Raw genomic sequence first — 21,081 nt, 5'->3', positions numbered from 1 at the left:
CGCGGGAGCTTAGTAATCACTCACGTGCAGTGTCTCCACCTGACTGATGCTGATCCACTTGGGAGCCTTCCACCTGAGTCGCTCGTCAAATACACTGCTTTCATCTCGGGGTGTGTGTGTGTGTGTGTGTGTGTGTGTGTGTGTGTGTGTGTGTGTGTGTGTGTGCGTGTTTCTATGTATATATGTACACATGTGCTTCTGAGCGTGTTGTGCACGCTTTGTTATTTGCATTTTCTGAATTGCTGGGCATGGTTCCATCTACAACCTCTATAATTCTTGAAATTTACTTCCTAGCTGCTAGGCATCATTTGCAATTATAATGCTGTCATGGGCAGAAAAGAGATGGCCCAATTAATAATTGTCAATACCACTCCCTATTTACCACATGAGTTTTGCTGTTGTTTTTGTAACAGCCTGGCTGGGAATAATTTATATCAAAATGTATTTCTTTGTTTTATATCACTGAAAATGTTTGCTTAGCATCATGGTCACTGTACATAAATTCCCTGGAAGCAATGGGGTATAACTAAATGGCATAAATTCATTTATTATATTCAGCAAATTATGTCTGAGCAGCTACTCCAGCACTCCAGCCCCACTGCGCTCAGCATTATAGGCTTCTGGGAACCTTAAAAGCCTCTATGGTTCCTTGAACTTGGTCACAAAAAGGCAGAATGAAGAATCTGCTTCCAGGGATTATAACTGAGAAATTTAACATGGTCTGGTTCCTTGAAGTTCCACTGGTCACATGACTTTCTAATAGAAACTCCAGAGCCCTATGAGTACTCGATTTATTGTCCAAACAACAGGACTTAGCATTTGTAAGCCGATAAGTCATAGTGACTAAGTGAGATTAGTCCGTGTGTCATGACAATGACAGTTACTCGCCACCTCGCTTTAGCACGGCCTTCATTTTCTTTGGAAAGAGCACTATGAGATGCCAAATGGATGATTAGCCTGGGTTACCATCCCTCACAGATGCCCTCCCCACACACTCCTTTCCCTTGGCCTGGACTTGCCACCTGCGGCCTCTTAACGTCTGTTGCTATATTGTGGTTACCGAGTTCAGGCAGGTACCTAACAAACACACGCCCACTGTAATGTACACATAAGGAGGAGTAGTCGTTATCCCTTATCAAATGCCTTTTATCTCCCAGACATCTTGCTAGATAGATGGTTTGTGTCTCACATCATTTTCCTTAATTTTCAGGAAAATTCCTAGAACATAAACAGTATTAATCCTGGGACCTCACAGAGACCTAGGAGGTTGGTGTCACTTACAAACTTCACGTGAAACGCACTACAGTTTAGCCCAACCTACCTCCTCCTGAGCCACATACCCACACAGCGACTGGGCTCTCCAGAGACTAGGAATTTTCTCTGCTTCCACTCCCGGATCTCCTGACTCTTCATTCTATTTGACGTCTCTCCGCAAATCGGCCTTTGAAACCTCCAAGTCACTCAGTGCAATGAGCTGAGAGAAGTTCCGCTTAAGGGAGACGGATGAAGGTCACAGTGGTGGTCACAAATACTTCCAGATGGCTTTTAGCCAACCATCTAGGCAGATTTTGTAATTTAAGGAAAATGGACATGTGGCCCTTTCAGCGTTTCTGAGCATCCATCCTCTGTCAGCTCAGCACTGTGACGTTTGCTGTGTGGTGCCTGTGCACTGGACCCTGTCTGCAGATCCCAGCGGACACTTTCCAAAGGCCATCAAGAAAAGAGAAGAAAGCTGACCTCAGTATTTTGGAGGCCAGGGCTTTCTCCTACAGAGACGGTTCTGGGCATCCAAGCATTGCGGCATCTTCTCTGCATCTGTGTGACTGCATCCAGCCTCAAGTTCCTATTCTTAGAAATTATGTCTGCATCGATATTGACATTAGGGCGTGGGCTTCATGTGTTGCCGTCAGTCTGGACTCCGTTCCTTTACTGTTATCCATCTCCTTCTCGTTCCTCAATGTGTTCTTTCCTATTCTCCTTGGAGCAAACATGTATGGGATAAACAGAACCATCTCCTCAAACGCTGTCGGTGCTAGTCTCATGCTCAGAGAAATGAGGCTCAAGAGTAATGATTTTACCAGTGCCTCCGAGCTTTGGGTCTTGGCTAGCCTTGGGGTGAGACCTCTGAAATGACCACCGTTAGCCATAAGGACGTGCATGGCCCAAGACAGCAAATCACTAAAGTGAGTTTAGCTACCCATGGGGAGTTTGTGGCTAGGAGCAACACCTCAGCGAGGACAGGGGTGCAGGGCCAGGTGCAGAGAATGAGGAAATGCGGTGGTGAGTCTTTTCTGAGAAAATGGGAGGTTACGTGTGCTTCCTTATGCGTCCATAGCTAATGCTCCAGAACCATCTGTCAGACTTTCATCAGAATGTTTGGGCAGTTTTTTTTTATTTTTTATTTATTTTTGGTTTTTCAAGACAGGGTCTCTCTGTGTAGCCTTGGCTGTCCTGGACTCACTTTGTAGACCAGGCTAGCCTTGAACTCACAATGATCCACCTGCCTCTGCTTCCCAAGTGCTGGGATTAAAGGTCACACACACACACACTCACACCTGACGTACTATAGCGACAGATATTGGCATTGACGACTGTACTTCTAGGACTCCATTCCCTCTCCGTTGTTCCTAGGCTACCACCTACTTCCACTCCTTCCCAAATGCCCCTCCAGTTACACACACACACACACACACACACACACACACATACACACGGGTTAACATTCTCTGCATCTGACTTCCATGGCTCACCAGCAGCTTCCCCGCTATGAGCCTCCTTACCCCGCCAGCTAGATTGGAGGTGCTTTGACAACACAGCCCAGCACAGACAGACGGCCGCCCTTGCGGGCCACCACAGCTCCATCTCACCCGTTTCCTTCTGTGACTGACGCTGCCCACAGCGGACTCTGGAGAACTGGTGTGCTCTGGGATCCCCCTCTTCACTAGATTTCTGGGAGACCTGGACAACAAAGCCAGTCACTCACCAGACGTCCCAGGTTGCCTCCCTCTTTCTCTTTCCTCCACACAGGCACCTGTACTGGCTAAATTAGTCAGGACTGGACTGTTTATTCAAAAGCAAAGTCCTCCAAAACGGGAACATAGGAAGAAGCCGTTACCAGGACATTAAGAAAAGCTTTCTAGAGGGCTTCATTGTCAGAGCAGGAGCAGGGCACATTGTCCCTGTGGTTGCTTATCTGCTGAAGATAGAGCAGCCTTACAAGAGAGTAAGCCCACCATCCACTGCCTGAGACCCCCTGAGAAAAGGCAGGCTCTGAGAAAAGCCCCTGGTGGCGATGACTGAACCAGCAGTGCGACCCCAGTCGGATCCAGTCTTAGCCACCCAGATAAAAGCTTGTGTGGAAAAGCAAACAGCCCCGGGCCGTGCCCTTTGGACCTTTGGCAATTCTTCCTAAGCCAGAGCCTCCTATAAAAGGAGCTCTTTTCAGGTGGCCGGGCATTCCCATCAGTGGCTGCTGTGGATCAAATACTTGCCTGGTGCTGCCTCAGAAGACCGAGTAGAGCCAGGAGCGGAGCCAGGAGCAGGGCTAGGCCGTGGCCAGGCCACAGGCAGGAAGCCACCCCACAAAACCATCGGCCATGGCCCCACAGAGGCCTGCCTTGCGGCCGCTGCCACTGCTACTGCTGCTGCTGCTGCTGTTCTTGGATGCCAGCGTCTGGGCTCGTGAGTGATGGGGGAATGCCTGAGTGGGCCAGAGCGCTAGGTTGTGGCTTCAAACCACCAGTTACATAGGGGAGTGGAAGTGATGGCTGGCTGGCTGCTAGGTAGCTTGGGCCAGGTGAGAGGGAGGGCAGCTGCTGGCGGCCTAGGGAAGAAGGTGATGAGAAGCAGAGCTAGCAGGTGACTCCTAGAGGGTGGGCTGCGGGTGAGGGCAGAATTAGTGGGAGAATTAGGAAGAAAGCTCCAGATAGCACTAAAATAAATAAGGCCTGTGAGGGGGTCTGTCCTGTCAGGCCCTGGAACTCACTGGGAAACACGGGAAAGCCAAGGTTGCCTTTTTCTCTTACAGAAGATGAAGTCTTGGAAAACTTCAGCTTGAACTGTCCAAGTAAGGCATTTCTTCACTAGACTGGGCACCTCCCACCCTGGCTTTCCTCTCCTCGCACCTCGTCTGCACCTGTTCCTACGGGCTCTCCTTTCACATAGTACCTACACGCTCAGATCAGGGGGCACTGTTCTGACCCATGGAAGCTAAGGTTTTGAGTCTCTGTGCACCCAGTCTCCACTCGCAAAGGCTCCCCAGCCCTTTATACGGCACCCTTCTGTTCCATTCCAAGGTTTGGTCCGGAGGTGGGGTAGAGACGAGACAAGAGAGACATTACTGTGTTTATCACTGACTAATCATTGATCCCGAGAATGTGAGGATGAAGAAATGTCGACTTTAACCTTTGTGCGGAGCTCCAGACCCATCCACCCCTTCCTATTTACCGGACCTAAGGGGTCAGAGGATCAGGCCTTGTGGCAATACTTAGTGTCCTCCCTAGAGCCTGAGCTCCAGGGTTGGCCTCTCCTCTGATGGGGCAATACCGCCATCTGGTGGTCATATGTCGGTACTACATACGGATTCCTATCCAGTTATTTTTCTCAATTCAATCACAAAAGATCTGTCAAGCATAGTGGAATCTTCCTGAAGTTTCTTCTTGCTGGGTGGAGGGATGAGGGAAGGGTCTAAAAGTCAGCCAGGCACTCCTAACCGTTAACTTTGTCTCCGGTATTTCGTAGACTCAAAATAGTCACATGATGATAGCACCTTCAAACCGAGAAAAGATTTAGTGTCCCTTTGATAACTTAATTTTTCAAAGGGCCTTCCAATGGACTTTTGTAACTCCACTAATTGATGTTGGCCCTCTTTTGCATGTACTTTAGATGATCTAGTCAAGGAATCCCTAATAATTTAAACATCAGGCTTAGCCCAAATAGTGCCAATGAGAAATCTATAAAGACAAATTAAGTATAATGCAAGGTTAAGCACAGATAACCCAGTCACCACTTTTATCCGCTATACCGCTGCCCCTCTCTGCTCAGCAATATCTGTCCCACTTCATCTTCAGGCCTGACTTATTTTCTCCTCACTTTAGAAGATGCAACTCGTTTCAAGCACCTGCGAAAGTACGTGTACAACTATGAGGCCGAAAGTTCTAGCGGTGTCCGGGGCACTGCAGATTCCACAAGTGCCACCAAAATCAACTGCAAGGTATGGAGGACAAGGGCTGGAGGAACCCGCAGCTGGGATCCAGCCCTATTCCACCCGCAGTCCCTCATAGAAACCTTCTAGCAGTTTCCAGCATCTGCTGGAACCTCAAGTGACAATAAGGCACCCAAAGGGGGGATGAGGGGAGGGGGGAAGTCCAGCCAAATTATTCTCCCATTAGCTTCTAAAATGTAATTGGAGGGCATGGTCTATGAGGCCAGGCACATCTGACCATGAGAGACCATGAGCGTACAAAAGAAGCTGGCCATTGCTGGAGAGTGCTGGGCATGCACATGGATGCTGTCAAACATAACATTTAAACATCTAAAATGAAATGTTACTTACTGAGAGACCTGTTACACTCCTGTCTATGCTCATAAAGTCTACCCAAGCCATGCTGCTGGGGTCTGTGCTGGCAAGAGAAGCCCATTTTGTAAAGCTGCCCTCTTCCCTCTTCGGCCATAGCGATGATCTATATGGTCAACCACAATGGGCACTAGGCACAGGTGGCCAATTAAGTTGAATAAAATGCAAAATGCAATTATTATCCTCACCCCTTGAAATATAGCCAGCATCCACTTGTGACTCACACTGTCACATTAAGCAGCACAAACACAGAGCTTCTCCGTCAAGCTGGAAAGTTCTTTGAATAGTTCCAGAAAGCCTCAAAGGATCGGTTTTAATTCTGCCCACATATGAAGCTCTCATCCAGCACTTGTAGATACAGTTTGGGAAAATTTGTAGATACAGTTTGGGAAAATGATATCAGGAAAACATTCACTTTTCCTGCTTGCTATTTTTGTTGTTGTTGTTGTTGTTGTTGTTGTTTGTTTCATTTTGTTTTCTTAACTCTCATTCCACGATGCATTTCTTCTAGGCAATCACCCCAAACTCTTTATAAGTAAAGTGAGTAAATTTAAAATCAATGCAAGGACATTCTCCTTCCCATGTGTAGGGACAAACATAAGAAACTTCTTAACATAGGAAGAAGAGATATAAGCCTAGGCATGGAAGCGCATGAGGTGCATTTAGCACTTGCAGTTCTGGGGACTCCATGACATCGTTCTCAAAAACCTTTTCCCTCAGTGTCCTGACTGGAGGCTGGGCTGCAGTGACGTCTCCTAATTCTGGATGGAGAGGCTGAATGTGTCACTACTTTCCATTCTCAGGTGGAGCTGGACGTCCCCCAACTCTGCGGTTTCATCATGAGGACCAGCCAGTGTACCCTTAAAGAGGTGTATGGCTTCAACCCTGAGGGCAAGGCCTTGATGAAGAAAACCAAGAACTCGGAAGAGTTCGCAACTGCCATGTCCAGGTAAGGCCTGTCTTTAAGTATCTGAGCTTCATGAACGGTACATGAGTTGATCATGCTACATATGCATGCGTGTGTGGAGGATGTGAGTGTGTACACTCGTGTCAGGCACGCCTTTGTGTGCTAGCATTTGTATTCAGTGCCTACCACAGCTCAGGGTACCGTGGAGTTTTCACATCTATCTAAAGGGGGGGGGGAGGTGTTATTGACTCTTCTCTACTTAAGTTCCCTTGATTATCATTTAAATTGTTCTTCTAACAGATCTCATGGTTGAAGCACTTTTCAGACGATAAAGCTGAGATGGTTTGTTTAAACAAGCAAGATCTTGTTTAGAGAACTGAGCAAGGATGCTGCCTGGGGGTCTTCAGGGTGGATCAGGCAGCCATTGCTGCAGTGCGATCACAAGTGCTGCACGGACCCCTGTGTTTGTGAGGGTGTGGCATGTGTTCAGCCCAGGACAAAGGGCAAGCAGGACCTTAGCAGGCTATGCAGGACTGCTGTGCAGCCACTGGGCACTGGAGACCAGTACTGTCATTTATAACTGGCATCGCTCCTAAGACATCAGTGACAGTGCTGTACCAATCAAGTGGTTTCACACCACCCTTGCCTTGCACCAGTCTAGTTTAGGAAGCCTTAAGTTTGGGGAACACAGGCAAATACAGGGTTGTTAACTTGGTAGCAGGGGAAACTCTTCTCTTGCCTCTTTTTAGATTTTCTACATGTTATGACCTAGTCTTTTGTCTGATAAATAGGCAAAAATGTCCCTGTCTTCCATCAAGACTTCTCACTTACTAGAGACTTAGAGGGGAAAGCTGCAGTAAGAGGAGAAAGTGGCAGTTATTCTTTGATCCCTTCCCCTTCTCTTGACCACAAGGACTCTGCAGGCTTGCACTACAGTGTCTAGAATGTTCTGAGAGGTCAAGAGCTATGGGAGAGAGGTGATCCTGGTCCTCTTCTCCTGTGGACTTAACTGGAGCTGGTACAGCCAGGCCCTTGGTGGTTCAAACAGTCTCCAAGAGAAAGACAGCCCCTAAGATCCAAGTAACCTGGACTTCCATCTTGGCCTGAGACTGAATAAGAAAGTGGGTGTCTGACAGCTGTATGAAAAGAAGCTCAAATTCACTAGTAGTAAAGAAATGCAAATGATGTACTAAAAAAGGATTTCTCACCTCACACCTAGTGAGCTACAAAACTTGAGATGGCACCATTGCTCCAGGGAAGAATAGTACATTCTCATACACTGGTGGCAGAAATGAAAGCCATGGAGCAATTGATAATATTTAAATGTCCAGTTGATAATATTTTTATGTTGACATAGCAGTTATCTCTGGGACTCTGGCCCATCTAAATAAAAGCAGTCATGTGTGAAAATAGATGTATATGGATGTTTATTTCAGTATTATCTGTGTGACCACTGTGTGTGTGTGTGTGTGTGTGTGTGTGTGCGGGTGTGTGTGTGTGTGTGTGTGTGTGTGTGTGTGTGTGTGTGTGTGTGTGTGAATGCTCTCAAATGGTGCAATGTTTAAGGAATTGTATATAACCTAAAAAAAATGAAACATTGTGTAGCTTTTGGTAGAGACTCTAGTGGAGCTACACCAAATGATTCATGTGTCCCCAGAGTATAATTAAATGAGTTTGAATTAATTAAAAATGAAGAAAGCACACACTTAATGTAATGTCATTTGTATAAAACATGCCAAAAATCTCTGTGTTTACATCCACAAAAGTCTGTACAGAATCATATGAGCAGAACATGTGACATTGACGGGTACAAGGAGATGTCCATAGAAAGGATAAAAACGGGAGAAAAGGCAAAGGGAGAAAAGAAGGGAGGGCCGAATCAAGCCAAAAAAGAAAAAGAAGGCAAGAAAAAAAAGGAGAAGACCAACACATATTTGTAGACTTGGGGGGAAACGTATGGGGAAGGCGACCATATGTATAAAGAAGACATGTCCCAAAAGGAGCCCCTGGCAACCCTCCCCTGCCCCTGGCTCCCTCTGCAGGCTCGCACTGAAGAAAGGCTTTCCTGTGAGCATGTCCCTCCTTTCTCCTGGACAGGTACGAGCTCAAGCTGGCCATTCTTGAAGGGAAACAGCTCGTTCTTTACCCGGACAAGGATGAGCCTAACTACATCCTGAACATCAAGCGGGGCATCATTTCTGCCCTCCTGGTTCCCCCGGAGACAGAAGAAGACAAACAAGTGTTGTTCCTGGTGAGAATCTTAAAAGCTGATGACAGTGGCCTTTCAAAGTCCTCTTCACGTGTCAGAGGCCAGCCGCTGGTTACATAAAATACACTGTCTCTTGATAGGCTGTACAGTGGTTACATGGGGGACCCTGGACTTGTGCGATACCAGGGACCACAGTTCCCCATGTCCCCAGAACTCACTGATACACCACCTTGAACAGATTGGGTCTGCTTTAAAAGCCACTCTACTTGCTATGGTTAAGGCTTCTCCCCCTGTGCCTATATCGTAGCACAGGAAAGACTTGAGTATTTTAGACACCAGAAAGATTAGAATATACTGTATTTCAAATCAACCTCAGAGAGAATCACAAGAACGTTTCTGAGTTCTGATTTTATTCTAAGCTCTTGACTCCACTATGTTTGGACAACAGAGAGACTCATCCTGTCTGCCTTGCCCTGGGACCACTCCCATCATGGGCCTGCCTCGCGCCCCCCTTGCCCTCCCACATCCAAAAAAGAAAAAAAAACCTACCAGCTGGTCAGTCACAGCAATGCTACCCTCTGTCTGGGGGCTAAGAAAATTCCCCAATCCATATCCCTCCTGCCTCTGGGCCCAGGTATCTTTCCCAGCCCTCCCAAGCACCTGGTGTGTTTGGTCACACAGATAGTACTGAAATAAACAGCCATATACATCTATTTTCACACATGACTGCTTTTATTTATCTTGGGCTCCCACAGGATACTGTGTATGGAAACTGCTCGACTCAGGTTACCGTGAATTCAAGAAAAGGAACAGTGGCAGCAGAAATGTCCACAGAGAGGAACCTGCAGCAATGTGATGGCTTCCAGCCCATCAGCACAGGGGTCAGCCCTCTTGCCCTCATCAAAGGCCTGGTAAGTCTCACACCACATCATCATACACACTAAGCAACAGCCTTCTTGGGGAAATTCTGGCATGTTTCTAGCTAGTGGGAATCTCAGAGAAGAGCCTTCCCAGTTTATCCATTATAAAAAAAAAAAAACTGCAGTGGGACCCTGAGGACCAGAAATGGGAAGGACTGCCAAGGCTGAAGGGCTGTTATAAATTATGCCAGGGATAGATGTGGATTCTGGACTCCCACCCCAGAGCTTGGTCCTTCCTGCTGCCCTTCTGTCATAGCACCAACCATCTAGCTGTGTAACCCTGAGATGACATACCTGTCACTTCCTTTCCCTACCCAGTAGTTGTCTGTCCTAAGTGAGTGGCCTCCACAGAATTAATAAGGCCTATGTTCTCTCACCTCCCTCAGGCCGTAAAGTGACATGAGTGATTGTCTCAGCCTCCTGTTCTGTCATCCCAAGTAGAACCCGCCTAGAACTAAGTCTCTAGGTCCTGTCTAAGCTCCTCTGCCTCAGTGCTAACCACCTCAGGGCTACACGGGGTTCTATGGCACACATTACCTGAGTTTTCCCAGTCCCTGTAACACAGCCCAGGACATGAGTCACAGGTTGTCTCAGTCAACAAGAACTACTGAACAATTCCTGCCATCCCTGCCAAATTTCCTGGACATTTTCCTTGAAGCTAGAAAGAGATGGTCATTGACCATAAGAGCCAGAGTCAGACAAGACCAATGCACTGGCTTGGCATCTTTTCTTAGAATTTACTTTGTGTTCACCCTTGTGCTGAGGGAGAGAGGAAGACAGAGAAGGAAGAACGGAAGATGGAATTAGATGAACCGTGGATAGCATCCCCTCAAGGTGCTTCCAGCCTGTGTGGCAACAGAGTTTACACATCTGCCAGTAAGGGACACTACATACAATACTTGATAAAAATCATAAAGTGACTTGTGCAGAGAAGCATTCCTAGGCCTGACCAGGAAAGACCAAGAATCCGCCATTTGTGTATCACACTGGACAGAGTCATGGAGATGTGGAATAAATGTGAAAAACTAAAAAGCTTATATAAATGGAAGCTGTGAGGTATACATATGCATGGAAGGTAATGTAGGATGCAAGGTGCACGCGTTAAACATGATGAATGCTCCGCTGGGATAGAACATGCATCCTTGAATGTGCTGTCTTGTGTCTGCTTAGCTAATGTCAAGTGTTGGGTTCTCTCCCTTTCACTGAGTTCACCAGTGCTACAGACTTCCATCCTCTGCTTTCTTGAAGACTACTCCCTATGGCAAGAGCCAGCTTGAAATCCCAGGGACTGACCAAAATACTTTCCTCTGCTCCTGTTCACAGGTCCGCCCCTTGTCAACTCTCATCAGCAGCAGACAATCTTGCCAGTACACCCTGGACCCCAAGAGGAAGCATGTGTCCAGAGCCACCTGCAATGAGCAGCATCTTTTCCTTCCTTTCTCCTACAAGTAGGTCACCCGCGGTTTCCGGTGCTCATCAGTTAGTGGGTTGGTGGAGCTGAACACATCCTGAGGGCCCATTCTAGACTAGGATGGGCTTAGAGGAAGCTGTGAAAGGTACAAGGCAGAGATCACTGTTGTCCTGCTTTTAAGATAACAGAGAGTTTTCCAGAAAGATCTTGCGCATGTGTGCAACAATTTGAGGCCAACAAAGGGTATCTCAGACTAAGACCTTAGGGGCTTGTGGAATCAGAATAGTTGTGAATTGTTGGTTGCATAACACCCTAGTTAGAAAGAGCTTTGTGAAAGATTCAGTATTTTTCTGATGGAGACTTACATATCTAACTCTATGTTAAAAACTGACATTTGAATAATATCTGTTAGATAATTGTTGTATCCTCGAGACTGGGCTGTGAGAGCTACAAAAGAGTTTCAAGGCCTGGTTATAGTCCCGACCCTCTGGGAATTCTAGACTGGTGTAGAGTAGAAGAAAGGATAATTCACGTGAACAGGAGGAAGTGGGCACAACCCATCAGAGGATCAAGATAGGTGGATTTCAACATCCTTTGAAAAGTGGACAAAATTGGGGCAGAAGAATAGATCAAGACATTTCAGCTCGAAAAGAATAACATTTTCTTGAGAACTGGTCACCCATAATGCAATGTACTTCCTGTGTTACCAGGAATAAGTATGGGATCATGACACAGGTTACACAGACACTGAGTCTTGAAGACACACCTAAGATCAACAGTCGCTTCTTCAGTGAAGGTAAGACTTTATGTCTCCCCCGTGCCAAGAAATCTGCCCACAGGGTGCCATCCATGGCCAGCTCTTGGCATGGTCCCTCTTGAATGCCTGAAGACCAATAAGTGATGTGGACTATGGTGTTCTGGCCACTGGGCTGTAACTATCAAGAAAGCATTTCAAGAAACGGGAGAGATGGCTCAGGGGTTAAGAGCAGTGGCTGCTCTCCCAGAGGTCCTGAGTTCAATTCCCAGCAACTATATGGTGGCTCATTATGGTAGTTTTCTATAATGATATCTGGTGCCCTCTTCTGGCAAGCAAGCATACATGCAGGCAGAACACTGTACGTGTAATAAATAAAATAAATCAGAAAAAAGGAAAGAAAGAAAGAGAGAGAGAGAGAGAGAGAAAGAGAGAAAGAGAGAAAGAAGCAGGCACTTCAGGGTGTCAAGTGATTGTGTGACAAAGTAAAATGAGGCAATATATGCAACTGTCTGGTATTGTATGGGTAGAAACTGGAAATCTGATGTGAATGTGGTAACTCTGGCAACACTGACAATCTTATATATCTATAAGACTCAGATTCATCCCAGATGATACAGGGAAGCAGGAAAGGAACTTCAGAATCAGGCCAGGAAGTGATCTAAGGAAGTGATCTTTAGAGTTAAAAAAAGCTTTTGGAAATTCTAGTTTAACCCCAGGCCAGTGAGGCTTTGTATGTCAATCTGTCAACACTTGGATTTGTTCGTTATTTTATTGCTTTCTTTCTTGGTTGGTAGAGCCTGTGAGCTCAGAGGGTGGAGACACATACCTAGATGTCCAGCCCATAGACCAGTGGTTCTCAACCTGTGGGTCATGATCCCTTTGGGGCCAAATGTCCCTTTCATGGGAGTCACCTAAGACCATCAAGAAACACAGATATTTATATTATAATCCATAAAAGTAGCCAAATTACAGTTATGAAGTAGCAACAAAAATGACTTTATGGTTGGGAGTCACCACAATATGACTAACAGGACTAGGAAGGTTGAAAATGACTGCCAAAGAGGGGATTGACACACAATGAGGTTTAAAGGTAGTATCAGCCAGAGAATGAGTGCCTAAGACTGATCAAAGTCAATACTGTAGCTTCTAATGGGGCTGCAAGGAGTATCCCCTCTCCACATGCTGCTAAGAGGTCCAAGTAGAAGAATGGATGGGTGGGGACCACGGAGTTTAGCCTCAGTATTGCCGTGGCAGGAGTAGCACCTCCTAGACATTCTGTACGGCACAGGAGGATCTGATACCAGATTCACACACTCTTGGATTCAACTCTAGGTTTACCTCAAAGACCTAGAGAGTTCTTGGGTAAGAATTCTCAACGTAATGGGACTGGAGAGGTGGCTCAGCAGTTAAGAGCACATGCTGCTCTTTCAGAGGACCTGAGTTCAGTTCCTCACGAGTTCAGTTCCTCGCACTCCCACTGGGTGGCACAAAACTGTCTGAAACTCCAACTCCCAAGACTCTGACACCTTCTTTTTTTTCTTTGTGGGTAACTGCACTTATACACACAAATCCGCACAGAGATACACATAAATTAAAAAGAACTTTTTGAAGAATTATCAAATTAAGTTGCTCACCTTATTTGCCTTTTCCTCTCTTGGAGCTGTAGAATACCACCCTCCCCTCTAGAAGGCTATGATGGGTGAGTGAAAACATCCAGTTCAGAGTCTGATGTCTAATAAAAGTTGAGAAAGAAGTCATTGTCTTTTCTGCCCCCTCTTCTGATACCCATGCCATTTCCAGTTTATATTCAACAAAGTCGTTGAAAAGCAAAACTCTCTTGACACTTCTCTTCTTCCAGGTCCCAAGCAGGTGGGTCTGGCCTTTGAGAGAACCAAGTCCACGTCACCCCCAAAGCAGGCTGATGCTGCTTTGAAAACCCTTCAAGAACTGGAAAGACTGTCTATCACAGAGCAGAATGCTCAGAGAGCAAATCTTTTCAATAAACTGGTTACTGAGCTGAGGGGTCTCAGCCATGAAGCAATTGCATCCCTCTTGCCACAGCTGATTGGTGTGTCCAGGTAGGTCTTTAATGGTTACAAATCAAATTCTCAACTGACCTGCGGAAGCTGCAGAACCTTTAGCCCAGGAATCTTGGGAACTATTTGTCAACTCACTTAACCCGTTAATCAGCTCATACCTACTGTCTGAAGAACTGTCATCTAAGGTGTTTAGCGTTTGGTAGGCAACACACACAGACACACATACACACAAAACATTGAAGGCATTCATGTTTCTGTGTGCTAACCTAAAGAGTACTGAGTAGTGCTCACATTTTATGGGTATCTTTAATCCCTAATTCCACTGTGAGCACCATAAAAAGCTGGAGAAAAACATATTTTGGATCTCCCTTAAAGCTTTCTGGCTAATAGAAAGAGAACTCAGATAAACAAAACATACAGGTTCCCCACTAGCTATATAGGTAATAGTTGCTCGAGGGACCGAGGCCGGGGTGGCCCATGTTTGTGCTGACAAGGTATGTCTATATTGCAACCAAAAGAGAGTGATAACAGTCCTCATTCATTTCAGACCTGAGGGTCCTTCACCTGCCCTCCATGATGCTGCTGTGGTGGTAATATCCCTAGGGAAGACATCATGGAGGAGGTCCTCATGGTCCCTGGGCTTTGATCTATAGTCTGAAAGATAGATAGTTATCTCTGGGCAGTAAATAAAGGATGTGCGTACTCTCCTGGCAGAGGACACACCCAGGTGCTGAGGACATTGGGCTCCTCTGTGTAATGAAACCAAGCTCCTCTGTGTAACTCTCTCTGCATGTCTCTCCTCAGCCCTATCACGTTACAAGCCTTGGTGCAGTGTGGACAGCCCCAGTGCTACACTCACATCCTCCAGTGGCTGAAAACAGAGAAGGCTCACCCTCTGCTGCTTGACATTGTTACCTACCTGGTGGCTCTGATGCCAAATCCCTCAACTCAGAGGCTGCGAGAGATCTTTAACACAGCCAAGGAGCATCAGAGCCGAGCCACCCTGTATGCGCTGAGCCACGTGGTTAACAAGTGAGTCTCCATCTTGCCTTGCTCTGCCTTACAGCAATCCTCCTGGGAACAAAGGAAACCCCAAATCTCTGCTTTGTGTGGCACTTTCCCCACCTTTAAATCCCAACGCCTGTTCCTCTGCTTTTCTATTGCTCATTTTGAGAATGACAGATGGAAATAAGAGTCAGTAAACAGAAGTTTGGATTTTAAGAGAAGCTTAACCATGTTTAGTAACTTGTAATCTCTCTCTCTCTCTCTCTCTCTCTCTCTCTCTCTCTCTCTCTCTCTCTCTCTCTCTCTCTCTCTCAACTTGGTAGCTATTATGAAGTGGACCCTACAAGGAGCCCAGACCTGCAGGATATTGCTGGTCACTTGTTGAAACAAATTGGCAATGAGTGCTTGGGGGATGAAGACCACACCTACCTGATTCTGAGGGTATTCTTTCAGTATTTTGTATTATATACACCATTTCAAAAACGTTCATCCCAGAAACCCCTTATTTCTACACTGTGATTAAACTCTTGTTTCATTTCTTCAATTAAGATCATTGGAAATATGGGCAGAACCATGGAACAAGTAATGCCAGAACTCAAGTCCTCAGTCCTGAATTGTGTGAGAAGTACAAAACCATCTCTGCTGATTCAGAAAGCTGCTCTCCAGGCCCTGAGGAAAATGGAAATGGGAGATGAGGTAAAGTATATTGTGGGGTTCTAAGAGCTGAAAGTCGATGCTGATCAACAAGGTTCAGAAAGCATAAACGCAATCAATTATGTTTCACCACCCAGCCTTCCCGTACAATCATCTAAATTGTCAGTTTCAGTAAGCCCATTGGAATCCTGGTACTATGTGGACATGAAAAACACACTACTTTGTAGCTAAATCCACAAAGCGGAACACATTTTTTTCTACATGCTATCCTACTGCCAAATTAACCGTCATCTCATTTTGGGAAAACATAGGTACTACTCAATCTCATCAAAGTGAATAGTAAATTTAGTCCTACCTTATGTGGTGAAGAGACCGCCTTTCCTAAACTCACTATCATGTTCCATATTTATCTTTACATTGAAATAATCTACATTAGGAGGACACTTATCTTCCCTAAGTGGCAGATCTACACGCAAAGCATAAGTTGGTCATGATGCGTGTGCTTTAGTGCAATTGAGCTCAGCACAGAGTCTATACAATTCCTCTGGGGACCATTCCTTGGTCTGGTCACCCTGAACGACACTGGAAAGATTAGGTATCAGCATTTGCAGCCACTTTATAAAGAAATTGGACTTTCCCATAAAGATGAGCTGGCAGACACTCCAGCGTCCATGCCATCCTGCCAATATCCTCTTCCCCTGCAGGTCCGAAGGGTCGTTCTTGATACCTTTATGGATGGTGCCACTCCAGTGGAGAAGAGACTGGCTGCCTATCTCTTGCTGATGAGGGCCCCTTCCTCATCAGATATTAACAAAATTGTCCAGCTTCTCCAATGGGAACAGAGTGACCAGGTGAAGAACTTTGTGGCATCTCACATTGCCAACATCTTGAACTCAGAAGAACTGTATGTCCAAGAGTAAGTAAGAGTCATATTCTCCCATAGCCACTGAAAACCCTTGGATGGGACATCAATCCTCATTCTGGCCTTGCCTGTCCTCGGGGACACTTTAAGTGAATGTGCACAGACCTTGAGCCAAAGTCTTGGGATGTATAAGTCCATATATCTTCGTTGCAATTAGAAATCTGTATCTGCTTTGGATAGGAAGAGATAATGAACAAGTAACATGGTATTTTTACTTAACATATATTTTTTACTTTCATTTAGTCTGAAATTTCTGATCAAAAATGCTTTGGAGAATATTCAACTACCAACAATCATGGACTTCAGAAAATTTTCCCGGAACTATCAAATTTCCAAATCTGCTTCACTTCCATCGTTTGACCCAGTCTCAGCCAAAGTAGAGGGGAATCTTATATTTGACCCAAGCAGTTATCTTCCCAAAGAAACCATGCTGAAAACCACCCTCGCAGTCTTTGGACTTGCATCAATGGATCTCTTTGAGGTGCGTGTGAGATTGAAGGATCTCAATGCCATTTGTCCATTCTGTATAACCCCATCCTCTCCACTAGGGGTCATCTGAAGCATGACTCCTTAGACTATATAGAACCAAAGATGTCTCAGAGAAGTCCCTGGACCCCGAGCCCTAGAAAACGCATGAGCTCTCCATTGAGCTACATACATGATTCCTTCCCATCAAACCCTGAATCCACTCCTTGGTTTCATTACTCATCTTCTCTGTGTTCTAGGGAAAGCCAGAAGAGTGCTACCTTTCAGGAGACTAGTGAAATTTAAATAAACAACTTCCTTTAAGTGTTTCTGTCGTGTTCATCTGCTGGTTGTTTTATTACATGAGCATATGGAGGTGGGGGCAAGACCTGCTGTACAACCAAAGGCTTAATGGCGTCTTTTGTCTGGTCTTCTTTCTCAGATTGGATTGGAAGGAAAGGGCTTTGAGCCAACACTGGAAGCTCTTTTTGGTAATCGAGGATTCTTCCCAGACAGTGTCAACAAGGCTTTGTATTGGGTCAATGGCCAAGTTCCTGACCGTGTCTCCAAGGTCTTAGTGGACCACTTCGGCTACACCAATGATGACAAGCACGAACAGGTATGTGTTTGTTAGATGTCTCTTTTTGTAAGAGAAGCTTGGGTCTCACTGCCAGACATTCATTCACCTCTCTGCCTAGGAGACATAGAAGTTCTACCTACCTGATATACTCACTGTGGCTATACATTAGACACCTTTGTGGGAGGGACCAAGAGCCAACATCCTCTATAGATGAGGGCCTCTTGGAAGTAGTGGGAAAAGATCAATTAGAGGTACTCCAGTGAAATGACCGAATGTGCCGTCTCAGACATGAGCTTGGGTTCACATCCTGCTGTCTCCAAGCTGTGCACCTTTGGGTAAATTGCCCAGTGCTAGGTGTAACTGATCTGTTCCTACATCAGTGGGGTACTGACAACAACCCATATCTCACACCATCAGATTAACAGCTGAGTGAAACAAGGTGCACAGCTCCTGACATTACTCCGGATTGTTTAATAAGCCGACAAGATTATACATTTTAAGCTAAGCTAATATTTTCATTGTTATTAACAACTTTTCCTCAGCTGTCACTCACATCAATGCACTGGCCAATGAGAACAAACTCCACTTGGAAGCTGGCAGTAAGCACCTGCTTCATGGAGTAGAAATGAGGCTGTGTCTGCTGGACTTTCCTATTCCTCTACTTGTTTGTTCTCAGAGTACATACAGTCTTGTGATCGGCACCATGAAAGAACTTGTTAGCAAAGATGATTCTTGTGCTCATCCGCAATCTACTGAATCCCACTCCATTTTATCAAGACTCCAGGGGACATGGATGCACAGTCAAGGTTTAGAAGTAGGGCCATAGCTTGTTTTCCAGTATTAATGGGTGGTCTGTGCCCAACTTCTGATTTCTGACCTCTACCTAAAGCTGGTCCGTTTAAGGTCTTCTTCACAATGCCTCATGTCAGTCTTTGGCGCTTTTTCTGTTTCTAATCATGGATCTGTAGCCATGTGGCTTTCAAACTTTCATCTGCTTTGGATAGTGGCCACCTTTCCTCAAGAAATCTAGCACTAATTCCTAGTAAAGGGCCAGAAGGCTGAGCAAGTGATGGGAACAGAGAGCATGCTAATCTGGAGAAGCCTTGAGGATCCTGGCATCTGGAGAACAAGGTTTCCCTAATTCTCCTTCAAGCTAAGCATTGCTTTGAAAACACTCCTGTCCCTGACAAGAGCTTGTAATTCTTCAATCTCTGTTTAGAACCAGTCTCCTTCACTAAAAGGTAGGGCCCAATTCCAGTACCTGCCCCGCATTGCTTACAGTGACGGCATGAGTTTGAGCATATCGCAGCTGCATGGGGCAGACTGGCCGGAGGAGTCTCAGTGCTGGCCAGAGCTGGAATCTCATTTGATACTTTGTTACTAAACTCCTAGGACATGGTGAGTGGAATCATGCCCATTGTGGACAAGCTGATCAAAGATCTGAAATCTCAAGAAGCACCTGAAGCCAGAGCCTACCTCCGCATCTTGGGAGAAGAGCTTGGCTTTGTCAGGCTCCGAGACCTCCATGTCCTCGGAAAGCTGCTTCTGAATGGCGCTCAAACATTGCGGGGAATCCCACAGCTGGTAAGTCACCCCGGCCCTGTCTGAGCACTGGTTGTGCTCTTAGGTCCCCCAGCCTCACAAACCTGACAAAGCAGTTTTTATACATCCTTCAAAATACAAGTTAGTCCTGAATTTCAGTAAAGAGGATTCTTGAGGGCTAAGGAGGAGGCTAGATCAGTAAGGTTTGGTTTGATCTGAAGGCTGACTTGCGTTCAGACCACCTGATAATCCCAGCACTGAGGAGACAGAGACAGGCAAGTTCCTAGGACTGGATGGCAGACGAACTTAGCCAAATTAGCAAGTTCCAAATAAAACTGAGAGACCCTGTCTCCAAATCAAGGTGAATAGCATCCTGAAGAATGATATTTGAGGTTGATATGGTCTACACATGTACATATACATATACACATTCATGTACATATGGACATGAGCACTCCCATATATGTGCAAACATGTAAACATGCATATATGCACACATAAAGTCTTGAAAGATAAAGTCTCAGTGGGTAAAGCAGTTGCAATGCAAACATGAGACCTTGAAGTAGACTCTCCATCACTCGTGTAAAAGGCCAGCACAGCCATGCCTTTAACACTCAGGCCCAACTGCTGAAGTTAGACACTGGCTGATCCTGGGAGCTCATTGGCCATATAGCCTGGCCCAAACATGAAAGCTTCCGCGAGATACCCTTGTCAACGAAGAGAGAATGATAAAAGAAAATACCCAGAATTAATTTCTGGCCTCCATACACAGCTAAGTGCATCTTCATACATAAGTGTGCATGTTAACACACACACACACACACACACACACACACACACATGCACACACACACATATACCATATGCACGAAACTCTACTTTAAAAAATGATTCTTGTTATCTGAAAAACCGATACCATTTGGAATTGGAGCCATTCATAATAGTTGTGTTTCAAGCAGATTAATTTGATCTTCCAGAAAAAAATTCTAGGCATACCTCTTGAGACCTAGGCTGGCAGCTTTTTTGAACACCAAAATGATACAATAGCTATGAAACAAAAGGTTTTTAGCAACTGTATCTCATGACCCACATTTGTGCTATGTTTATATTGTGTAAGTTTAGCAATATGAAGGGGAAACATACAACTATGTTGCCTATGATTAGATAAAAAGTTATGTTGGCTTTAAGCACAGAAGTCTCAAGAGCTGAGGGTGTAACTCAGTGACACAGAGGTCACCTGGCACTATAAAGCCTGGGTTCTATCTCCTGCACTGCGTAAGGAAGGAAAAAAAAAAAGGACACTAGCCTCAAGTTCTTTTGCAAAAATGTTATATAAAATAAAGCAAGAGTCGATATATATTAACATGGACATGCCCTTCATTGCTACTTACTTTCAAAAAGTTGACTTTACCGTAATATGATGAACTTCTGGTAAAATCTCATTTGCAGTCCGATCTTTACAAGAGCAGTATAATGCCACCCATCATACTAAAAGTTCATATAGCTATGAGATTCAGCTCTAAGTCAGCAGTTTAAAATGACGTGACATTCAAGCCAGAGAAACTGCTTACACCCAATGCATTGACACCAATAATCATGAGCTTACATGCAACAGGCCACCCAGATAATCAAAACATCCTAGCTGCCCCCTTTCTGAATAAAGAAGCATTGCAGCGTGGCATCTAGGAGAGCACATGTAACAAATCACCCACATCCTGCTTACTTTAAATTCCTATCTCATGGTGGGATTGCAGGTTGTACAAGCCATCAGAGAAGGCTCGAAGAATAACTTGTTTCTTCACTACATCTTCATGGACAATGCCTTTGAGCTCCCCACTGGAGCTGGGTTACAGCTGCAAGTGTCCTCATCTGGAGTCATCACCCCTGGGACCAAGGCTGGAGTGAAACTGGATTTAGCCAATGTAAGACTCTGTGTTGATCGCAACCAAACCAAGGACTGTTTGTTTTCCTTTGGGGTGGGATCCTTGCACACATATATAAGACGTGCTCAAGTTCAAGGCAGAGCGTATCATGATTGCAATCTTCTTGCTAGTTTTTATGAGGAATTTTAGAATTTTGTCAGCATGTGTTATCT

General features: G+C 45.4%; 1 protein-coding gene and 1 long non-coding RNA gene across 2 annotated transcripts in view; one reads left to right on the top strand and one right to left on the bottom strand.

Annotated features, from left to right (window-relative positions):
• Positions 1–3,475: 3,475 nt before the first annotated feature.
• Positions 3,476–21,081, top strand: part of APOB (apolipoprotein B) — a 38,558-nt gene continuing 20,952 nt past the window's right edge. Inside the window, exons 1-17 of the mRNA XM_084793020.1 lie at positions 3,476–3,681; positions 4,028–4,066; positions 5,097–5,212; positions 6,379–6,524; positions 8,580–8,733; positions 9,447–9,602; positions 10,935–11,059; positions 11,733–11,818; positions 13,638–13,857; positions 14,623–14,850; positions 15,147–15,264; positions 15,373–15,519; positions 16,182–16,393; positions 16,643–16,880; positions 17,307–17,483; positions 18,837–19,028; positions 20,741–20,908. Coding sequence (XP_084649146.1) covers positions 3,597–3,681; positions 4,028–4,066; positions 5,097–5,212; positions 6,379–6,524; positions 8,580–8,733; positions 9,447–9,602; positions 10,935–11,059; positions 11,733–11,818; positions 13,638–13,857; positions 14,623–14,850; positions 15,147–15,264; positions 15,373–15,519; positions 16,182–16,393; positions 16,643–16,880; positions 17,307–17,483; positions 18,837–19,028; positions 20,741–20,908 — 2,607 coding nt within the window. The 5' untranslated portion in view covers positions 3,476–3,596. The remainder of the gene's footprint in view (positions 3,682–4,027; positions 4,067–5,096; positions 5,213–6,378; positions 6,525–8,579; positions 8,734–9,446; positions 9,603–10,934; positions 11,060–11,732; positions 11,819–13,637; positions 13,858–14,622; positions 14,851–15,146; positions 15,265–15,372; positions 15,520–16,181; positions 16,394–16,642; positions 16,881–17,306; positions 17,484–18,836; positions 19,029–20,740; positions 20,909–21,081) is intronic.
• LOC311603829 overlaps positions 16,417–21,081 on the bottom strand; it is a 47,717-nt gene continuing 43,052 nt past the window's right edge. The window contains exon 4 of the long non-coding RNA XR_014781277.1: positions 16,417–16,566. This is a non-coding gene — a long non-coding RNA (uncharacterized lncRNA). The remainder of the gene's footprint in view (positions 16,567–21,081) is intronic.

The sequence above is a fragment of the Acomys minous genome (genome assembly GCF_964271855.1).
Source record: "Acomys minous genome assembly, chromosome: 8".
NCBI classification, from domain to species: domain Eukaryota; kingdom Metazoa; phylum Chordata; class Mammalia; order Rodentia; family Muridae; genus Acomys; species Acomys minous.
The sequence above is the reverse complement of the archived record's forward strand: the minus strand, read 5'-3'. Positions and strand labels throughout refer to the sequence as shown.